Genomic DNA, 10,645 nt, shown 5'->3' on the forward strand with positions numbered 1-10,645 from the left:
TGTCAGAGCAAGAAATAAAGCAATTCCAGTTATCTCCATACCCTAGGACGGAGGTGTCAAAAATGTAACCTGCAGGCTACATGCAGCCCACAACAATTCTGAGTATATCCTTATCCAGACTGAATTGTAATTGGGAAATATTTAACAAAGTGAATGAAAATGCAATAAAACATAGACAATACTAATATCTTGCTTTGTAAAACAATATGTGGCCTGGAGGGAGTCCTATGTATAGTTAAGTAACTCTGTCCCCATTTCTATTCAAGTATGACACCACTGATCTAGGATACTAAGAACTCTAACAACTCAATGAAATAACAGCAAAGAAAGCTATTCCCTAATTCCTAACATCTTCATTCAGTACCCTTTTCTCACCACCCACAATGCTTCTTCAGTAGTATGGCTGCACAAACCAGTCCACTGACTTGCAACAGAGCTCAACTGTGCCCCCTCAACTTGCACCCCCACCCCCACCATGTGTTGCAAAAAGCTGAAAAGCAGATGCTTTCTCAAGCTGATACAGCAGTATGGCAGTGCTTTGTACTGCAACAGAACTCAGCCAGAGAACGGAGGAACAGAGAGAAATGAAGCAGAACACATGTGTGGCACACTTTAAGTCTGAACAAAAGAACCAGTTTTCCAACTGGGGTCATTTCTGTCCCCCAGAAGTTACTTAGTGCAGAGACTAAGGGTAGAAAATGTGAATTGCTAAGCATATAAGAGTACTGAGATAGATTTGAAGTGTGACTTCCAGGGAGAAAAGAAAATATCACATGGGAAGGAGTCAAAAAGGGAGCAATAGGAAAAAAATATTGAAAAAAAGACTGAAATTGCCAAAGATCTCAGAAGATTAAAAAAACTCAGTTAAAGGCAAACAGAGAGTATAATAATAACAAGGCAATGTGACCTGCAGATCCACTATATGAGTGTATTTATCTATAAATAAATTTTGCCAGACAAAGGAAAATTAATCAACATCTGATGAAGCAGAATACCAGGGGGATTCCCAAGAGATCATGGGATAACAGGAGGATGTTCCTGAATAGTTTAAAAGAGAAATAAAATTTGTGAAAATGTAACTTACAGCCTGTGTAGCAGAAATAATTGACAGAATAGAAACCATTCAACCCATGATGACATATCACCAAAGAAACAACAAAAAGGGGATAACTGGGAATACAAAAACAAAGAAAAGAAGGATAGTCTCATAGCACAAAAATAGCATTAAAATAAAACATGATCTCTATACAAGCAAAACACTGATCTCAAAAATAGGATATGTGTTCATGCAACTTCAGGATTATAGGTCTCACAAAAGAATATGACAAGTAAAAAAAAGTCTTGAACACTATAATGCAAAAAAAAACACATTAAAACTATCCAGAATTTCTGAGCAGAGAAAAGAAAGTACTAATCCAATTATTTCCTCCAGAAAAAAAGCAAAACAAACCAAAAGTATGCTTCAAAGTCCAAGACACATAGTGATTAAATTTAACAAGCCAATGACAAACAAGAAATTTTGCAAGCGACCGAAAGACCTTCAGAAATAAAGGAAAACAAATTCAAATAATGTGAATATTCTGAACTCACCGGAAGTCAAAGGATGAAATAGAATGGTGTGTTTTGAAGAGCAACAGATGCGCCTCAAGGTGACGTACCCTGCCAACCTGAACTTAGCTGTTGTTTAAGGAAAAGATGGGCATTCAATTAAAAAGGCATTTGAAGCAATCTTAGAAAGAAAACCAGAACTGAACAAATAATTTACTTTTCCAAAAGCTTAGGCAACAAATATACAACAAAGAAAACAAATACAACAACCCAGAACAGCAACAAAATAACAAGAGAGAAACCATTAAAATATTTCTTTCTTAAAGTACAGAAACAAGGAAGAAAATAGAAATCAAGTAGAAGTGATGGTGGAAAAATAGGCTCTAAATACCATGGAATAAACCTCACAACACTCCACCTACAGGTGAATCAATGTTTGTTTTTTATGGGACAGAATTACAAAATGAGATGATAAATAAAAGGAAATAGTGGAGTATAAAAATAAAAGGAAGATATGATGAACCATACACAAATCAAAGGCTAACAATGAAGGAAAAATAACTCCCTCGGTCTTTCAATAAGAAGGGAGCCTAGAGGAAAATGGGTAAGGAGACAAAGGGAGGAAGTTAAAGGGAAAGAAAGAAAGAAATCTTATTTCTGTGGTGAGAACAGGATATCACTGAAAGATGCTCCCATGGAGAAGGGAGATGTTTCATAAAGGGAAGTGAGGAATTTACAATGGGTATAATCTGCTAGCAAGCCTTGCTAAGGGAAGGCACCTTAGGAAAAAAAGGAATCAGAACTCCCAGAGTCAGCTGACATCCAGAAGACCATGGGGAGGTATATTTCAAGGCAAATGGAAAGAAATAACCATAAGTAAGATAAAAATTAATGATGAAGTGCATAATCATCAACATAGAAGAATTCCTGCCATGGTGCAATACTCTATTAACTGCAGGAACTGGCATTTAGGTGTGAGGCAAAACAGAAAACATTTCTAGAGTCAAGATTTACACGAAAATGATAAGAAACTGAATAGAAGAGGGAACCCAAAGTAGGTACCTTAGAAAATTTAATTCCATTAGGAATACAAAGAAGGATTTAAGTTATATGGGTGATGAATCAAAGAATAAAGGTCTAGAATAGAGCAGAAAGAAAGATTAAATAATGAAGGGAACGAGAGGGAAATCTTTTCAGAAAAAGGTAGAGAAAATTAAAAACTAAGAAATCAAATAAGTTGAAGGGGAGGAGAGGAAGTGGGATTTTGCTTGACTACGTAACTGAGAGGAAAACAAAGAGGGCAATGTATTAAATAACTAGAAAAAAAGGAAGAAGAAAAGAGGAACTGATAAGTAAAATTTCAAAACTACAGAAAAGAGTATAGAAGGGGCATGAGAGAAAGAGAACTGAGAGGAATAAAGCAGATTAAACTAAAACAACCTAAGAGATAAAGTGATTTTTTTTTTATTTTTTTATTTTATTTTATTTTATTTTGCAGAGGAAAGAGGTAGAAATTCTAATCTGGACAAAAAAAGAAGAGACAAATGGAGGAAAATATATACCTAGCTCTCATAACATTAAATGTGAATGAATTAAGCAATCCAATAAAATGGGGAATAGACAGATTTGCTAAGAAAACAAAACCTGACACTGTTGCTAACCAAAAAACAAGCAAACAAACAAAAACTGACACATTTAAAAAGACACACAGAATGAAAATGAGGAACTGGAGGAAAAAAAAACCTAAGTAATCAGATAATTTAAAAAAGCAGGAGTCATAATTATTCTATCAGACAGAGTAAAAACAAACATTCACAGCATATCAAGGGATAAATAAGGAAACTACATTATGCTGAAAAGCATCTTAGACAACAAATCAATATCAGTATTGAACCTATATGCTCCAAAAGTCTTAATAACTAAATCGATAAAGGAAAAATTACTGCATTACAAGAAGACAGTGAAAGATTTCATGTCCCTCTCAGTTTTGGGTAAGTCTAAAAGAAATATAAACAAAAAGGAAAATATTGAATTGGACAAATTACTAGAGAAACTATAGTGAAAAGATTTATGACGTCTTTTTGGTAAGGACTGGTAAGGAATGAGTGCGTGTATATATATATATATATATAAAATATGTACATATATACATATTATATATATATATATTTGTCATGACCACATGGAACTTTTACAGATGTGTATCATTTATTAGGGCACAGAGATGTTGCAAACAAAATTGAAAATGCAGAAACATAAACTTATCCTTTGAAGATTACCATGCAATAAAAATACTAATATTTTCAGGGAGGGCAAACAAAATTCACGGACCCAAATTTAAACTTAACAGTAGAATACTAAATAATGGATGATTCAAAGAACAAGTCATAAAAAATTAGTAATTATATGAAAGAAAAGCATAATGATGAAACAACATACCATAATTTTTGAGATGTTGCTAAGGAATTTTTCTGGGGGAAATAAAATCACTACATTTATACATGAACAAAATAGAAAAAAATTACTTAATCATTCATTGCACATTCCTCTTCTGAATAAAAATCATTCTAATATTGGAAGGCCACTCTCATATCTTCCAGTTTTTAAAGAGCATGACCTTCTTGTTGTCCTCTAACAGTTCTAGTTCTGCCAACTTACCTTTATGTCATCCAAGCATTATACTGACCTCCCACTCTTCCCAGATTCTCTCTTTTGCTTTCTGTAGGCTGAGGCTATCTCACTTATACCACCTCAAGCTATTTCAACAGGTTGGGATGGTTGCCAAGAGCAGCAGCTGCTATTCTAATTTTCAAGTTCCTAGGGATGACTTTTTAGGAGGACTCTTCTCACCAACACTACGCTCACGAACTCCCACCTGTATATTGTCCGTTTACAAATTAGCCACTCTTACTCAGTTCTAATCTTACCTAAAACATTTACTGAAAATACAAAACACTTAAGAGTTAAAAAATATTTAACTATAATTCTCAGTTATACTCTCCCTACAATGAAAACAATGTTGTTAGGGAGAATAGGCATGCACCTAAATGAGGGAGGGGACAACTCTGGAACAGTACACTTTGTTTTCCTCTTTCTCTTTTGGGAACCATCCATAAAAGGTCCTTGATCAGCATAGCATAGTATGATGAATATTGATTAGATGTTTCTACTGCAAACCTGAGCTGATCCACAATGTGCTTGAGTAATACCTCACATCCACACTGGACAATCTTTTTGGGTAGTCTCTGCTTCCAAGCTTTTCCTCAGCTCATTTGGACTTCCAAGCTTTTCCTGGACTTATTCCTGTAGTAGACAACACTTCCAGCTTCATGCTAAGATCATACTTTTAGCTGAAATATTGTTAGACTCTTTTAGAAAAAGAAAAAGACTTTTAGGCTAAAGTAGGCAAGAAATCCTTCCACTTCTATTTCTCTGCAGGATTTTTCTCCCCTTGGCAATATTGTGTAGCAATGAAGCAAGAAAACACAATTGGGAGGTGAATACGTTTTTCTATTCCTTCTTATTCTTTTCAGCAGCCAGTAAAAATAAGAGGGTCCTCTAATCATTCTTCTTGTTCTTCTTAGGAGGAGATGGCAATAGAGAACATCCTCTCACTGGCCAACCAGTCTATGTAATATATATCACAGTGCAGAGAGGAAGTTATCAACTCTCTTTGTCACAATTCAAAAATCTGTTTTTCACCTCTTCTCTTTTCTCTCAACTTTTCTTGGCTCAGCAGCTGAGTCCTCTCCGAACAACCATGGTACAGTTTATGGTTAGTAAAACAAATTCTCATCTTTTATCTATAATCAGGTAAATTACACCTATAATCTCTTCTGGTGTCTAGATTTCCCGGGTTATTAACCTAAAAGCTCATCAATTCTTCATATGTAAACCACTGGAGCAGACTATGTTCTCCATTCATCCTAATGCCCTAGAGCTTGTCATGTACAAATGAACAATTCCCATCCAACAAAGGAACTTTGAATCAAATTTAACTCAGTCTTGCTTCTTTTAGAACACTGAGGCAGAATTACACCCCAGATAAGTGAACAATCAGGGAAGTCATAACTCAGCAACACTTTTGTCAGAAAGAGACTTATGCTCCCAGGCAACTCAATTGTCAAGAATCACCTATAAAATGGTTTCAGATCTCTCACTCTTCTGGTTTATCCTCCCCTAGATACCTACTCTTCTCTAGATATTAAAAGGGACAAAATGCTTTTTAAAGTAGATGGTCATAGTACTTAAGGCACAGTATGACCAGTGTAGATCACATTAAGACTATTTTCACCTTTGTTCTGAATACAGTATTTATGCATAAGTATATATCATGAACTTATATTTGCTTTTTTGGTCACCATGTCTCACTGTTGACTCATTTTAAACTTAGATTTATTTGTTGAATAAAAAGCCATTGTGTTTGATAAAAACTAGAGATTCTACTATCAATCAAGTTTCCCATATATATATGTATACATACATACATATATGTATATTATACATATATACAGATGTATAATACATGTATATGTATATATGATAGTAAGAAGTTTACAAAGGTAACAAGTTAATGCTAGATACAGCTAGGTTTTCTTGAGGAAATCTAAAGCTTTGAGAAAACTGGTTGATTCCAACCAGATATTAGTCAACAATAATGTATTAGTAGGTATCATCTGTTGTCTTATGAGTATGATGTGGGAAGGGGCAAAGTAACTCTGTAGTCTGAAGGCAAGAGAGTGGATCAGTCATAGATCACTACTTTTTCAGCTCTATATATTTTATCTGTGTTTTTTTTTTTTTATCATTACTTGAGAATCCAGTATTCTAGAATAACTCAACAAATATACCTGTACTTGCAGGATGCTATATACGCTAAATCACCATGAAGAATATAATAACAAATCTATTTTGTTGATGAATTTACAGTCTCATCAGAAATAAGATGGAAAAATGTGTAAAAACACAAACTGATAGATGTACTATCAGTGGTACTGAGTATTAAGCCCTATAGTATTTCAGGACAGGAGTAATCAGTGCCATCCACTCAGATATTTTTTTAATCACAATTTCTAATAAATGAAGGAGGACAAAATAATTTTGTTTTTATGAAGTCTAGATTTTAATGCAAAAGATTTTAACTTAAAATATTTTAGTGTAAATATTGCTAAAACTATATTTTATTATGATTTAATCTTGATTTAATGTTTATTTTAATTATGCCTTGATAGAACATTTAAATTCATTAATGAAGACTGAAACTTATCAGAGAAACTTGGAGAAAAAAGCAAAGTGCCTGGTTACTGTGCTTATCAGTGTGCTGCTTTACTGTTGTTAAAAGAATTGTCCACATAGTACTTCATATACAAACTGATTATTTATTGGCTCTTAGTCAGTTTCACCTTCATGATAATGAGCTACAATTCATTTTATTTGAATAATTCAGACAGCACAAGCACAAGTTCTAACAAAATTAAAATACTGTGGTTATTTCTGTTACTGGAATAAGATAGTGAAATGCTTCCCTTTGACAACAAGATCCTGGTTGAAGTGAAAGACCTCAAGTCCTGCCTCAGTTTCTCTGGAAGAGGTAACTTGCCTTAACTGAATGATCATTTCCAATTGTAAAAAAATATTTAATTTAGCTTAATCTATACTAAGGTTAACATCAGTGTACCAAAATTAATCCTGTTCCACTCACAACATACTTAAGCAGATGTCTTGCTACAAATTAACTTGTTCAAGCAAATAACAACTCTATGCTAATAGCTAATATGTTTTCCTTCTAGTTCTCAAGAAGAAGAAAGACCCATGTCACCTTTTTATTTAAGGTATTTTTTTTATTTGTTTGGGGATTAGGGGGGCTTAAGGGTTCTTTTAATTTGTTTAGTCCTTTACTTTACGATGTATTCTGAAACTTGGGCTACATTAAGACGTGACCATCAGCCTCTGCTATTTTTTGACAAGGAATTTGTTGTGTCAGGCAATTTTGACTTAAAAATCGCCTAATAATTCTGCTCTTCTCTATTTAACTCGTTCCATTATGTTCATATTAGCAGGGTGCAGTGAGCTGGCCTCAGAGTTCAGAAGACCTGGATTTAATTCCTACCTGTGACAGATGCTATCTGTGTGGTTGGGCAAATCACTCCACCCACTTTGTCACAGGCAATTCTGATGCTAGAAGTTGTAGAGGCAAGCCAGTAACAAGCCAACAAGACTTTAAGTCTGAAGTCTTTAAAAGACTTTGATCAGTATATGTGGGAACCTGAACTGAGTAAGACTGAGCTTTCAGATAAGTCATGCCAATAAGTATTTTATTAAGAGCCAGGCACTGTACTAAACTGTGGGGATACAAAGAAAAGCAAACACATTCCTGCTCTCAAAGACCTCACAGTCTAATGACACAGAGAGAGTCTGCAAACAACTATGCACAAACAAAATAGATTGGAGATAATCTTAGGAGGAAGAAACTAGCATGAGGAGGGGGAAGGTCAGGGATCAGGAAAGGCTTATTGCAAAAGATGGAATTTTAACTGAGATTAAAGGAAGCTGACCTGGAGATGAGAAGGGAAAAAATTCTAAGAGTAGGGAAAAAGGCCCAAATTAGGAGATAATGCAGTGTCTTATATGAGGACGATCAAAAAGCAATGTCACTGGATCATAGACTATATGGAGGGAATTAAGATGTAAGGAAACTGAAAGCATAAGAAGGGGCCAGGTTATGAAGGCTTTAAAAGCCAAGCAGAGGATTGTATATTTGATCACTGAGATAATACAGAATCATTCATTGAATAGGGGTCTGACATGGTCAGATCTGTGCCTTAGAAAGATCTCTTTTGACACCTGAGTGGAGAGTAGACCCGAGTGAGGAGATACTTGAATAAGGGAGATCAGCCAGAAGGCTATTGCAACAGTCCAGACATAAGGTGAGGAGGACCTCGACCAGGGTGCTGGCAATCTCACAGGGGGAAGGTGGTATATCTAAGAGATCTTGTGAAGATAAAAATTAATAGACTTCACAACAGATTGGATATGGAGAGTGTGAGAGAACAAGGAATTGAGGATGACACTTAGGTTGTGATCTGGGGAAGGAAAAGGATGGTGGTACTCCTGAGAGTGAAAGGCAATTTTGGAAAACAGGGAAGTTTGATAGAAAGATATTTGAATTTGGTTTTGGACATGTTGAGCTTAAGATGTGTATGGGATATCCAGTTCAAGATGTCTAATAGAGTGTTGGAGATGCAAGATTAGAGGTCAAGAGAGAGAGGTTAGAGGTTAGAGAAGATCATTGAATCCATGGTAGCTGATGAGATCACCGAGTGAAATAGTATAGAGGGAGAAGAGAAGTACCAGGGCAGAACCTAAATGGATACCCACTGTAAATGGGCATAAGCTGGATGAAAATAAAGCTAAGGAGACCAAGAAGAAGTCAGATGGGTCAGAGGGGAATGAGGAGAGAGAGGAATATTATAAAAATCTACCTAGGAAAGAGTATCAAAGAGAAGAAAATAAACAGTATTGTCAAAGGTTGCAGAGAGATCAAGAATGATGAGAAATAAGAAAAGACAATTAGATTTAGCAATTTAAAGACCGTAAGTAATTTTGGAGAAGAGCTTCACTTGAGTTATGAGGTAGGAAGCCAGACCACAGTCAAGAAAAGAGTAAGAAGAAAAGAGATAACTATTTGTAGATGGCTTTCTCAAGGAGTTTAGCCACAAAATGGAGGAGATACATAGGACAATGGCTAGCAGAGATAGATGGATCAAATGAGGATTTGTTAAGGATTGGGAAAACATGGGAATGTTTTTAGGCAATAGGGAGTCAGAGATTGAAGATTAGGGAAAGAATAGTGATGATGTAGGGGGCAATCTGCTGGAGAAGATTGGATGGAATGTGATCACTTGTACACGTCAAAGGGTTTTCGTTGGCAAGGAGAAAGGCCACCTCTTCATTTGAGACAGCAGTACAGGAAGAGATAATTGTTAAAGGAATTTGAGAAATGTGAGATAAGGAGGGAGCTTTTAGTAAATGACCTCTATTTTTTTCAGTGAATTTGGGGCAAGGTTCTCAGATATAGGAGAGGGGAAGCTGTGCGAGATTTGAAGAGGAATGAAAACGTTTAGAAAAGTCACGGTGGTGAATGGGGTGATGAATCCACCAAAAAGGTATCAAAGACTTGCCCTACTGCAGTGAGAACCCATCTGAGATATAAAACACAGATTTGTAGTCAATCTAGTCAGCAGGGTTTCATTATTTTCTCCAGCTTTGTTCAGCAGTATGTGAGTAGGCAGTGAGTGATGGGAGTGCTCCAAGACTGAGGCTTGGCACGGTGGAGATTAGTGATAGGATAAAGGGGCAAGAAGACTCAAGAGTATTCCAACCCCCAACCTTCTCCCCCTGCCAACCAGTAAGTCAGAGGGCATGAGTGAATGTGCAGCTAGTTCTGAGCAGAGAAGTTGTGACATAAGGAGGGAGCCAGGTTTCAGTGAGTATAAGAAAATGGAAGGAGAAAGAAAAAGGTTTAAGATAAAAGCAAGTTTATTGAACAGATATTCCAAAGAGTATAGGGAAAGTGGTGAATTGGTCAAGCACTTGGGGTTAGGGGAGGCTTGGTGTCAGAGGGATGGTAATAAGGGAGTGGTTAATGGGGGTTGGAGAACAGTGTTTGACCAGTGACAATCAAGGCTTCAGAATCACTGGGATGGGGAGAATATGGTGGATTAAGAATTTGTGAGTAGGAATGTGTTTGAGTAGGTTGTCATCATCCCTAGGGGGTTGAATTCAGGGTCCAATTCTCCCAGAGAGTGGATTGGGACAGGCTCAGACCAGGTAGAGGTGGAATCATAGAAAATATTGGGAGAGAGTACAATGGAATGGCCAATCCAGTAAAACAATCCCCTTCTTACCCAGCAGGCTCAGACAAGGTGATAGATACAAAGTATATGCAGATCTGCATTGGTAGAGAGAATTTTCTCATTTCAAGTAAATGAGTAAAACCAGTAAAACCATGGGTTTGTCTTCCTTCCCCCTTCCCCCAAGAAAACCCTATACTATAGCATGTGAATATCTCTGATCATGACTGGTTATCAGTGCATGA

The 10,645-nt window shown here is 36.2% G+C and overlaps 1 protein-coding gene across 3 annotated transcripts in view; it reads left to right on the forward strand.

Annotated features, from left to right (window-relative positions):
• Positions 1-10,645, forward strand: part of FAM13A (family with sequence similarity 13 member A) — a 91,439-nt gene that overhangs the window by 1,948 nt on the left and 78,846 nt on the right. For 2 of the 3 annotated variants that reach the window (XM_072625429.1, XM_072625428.1), the window contains exon 2: positions 7,338-7,379. In XM_072625429.1, the coding sequence (XP_072481530.1) occupies positions 7,338-7,379 (42 nt within the window). Of the gene's footprint in view, positions 1-7,118; positions 7,139-7,337; positions 7,380-10,645 lie in introns of those variants that run through there. The other variant, XM_072625430.1, reaches the window with a different exon arrangement.

This window comes from Notamacropus eugenii, chromosome 7, assembly GCF_028372415.1.
Source record: "Notamacropus eugenii isolate mMacEug1 chromosome 7, mMacEug1.pri_v2, whole genome shotgun sequence".
NCBI classification, from domain to species: Eukaryota; Metazoa; Chordata; class Mammalia; order Diprotodontia; family Macropodidae; genus Notamacropus; species Notamacropus eugenii.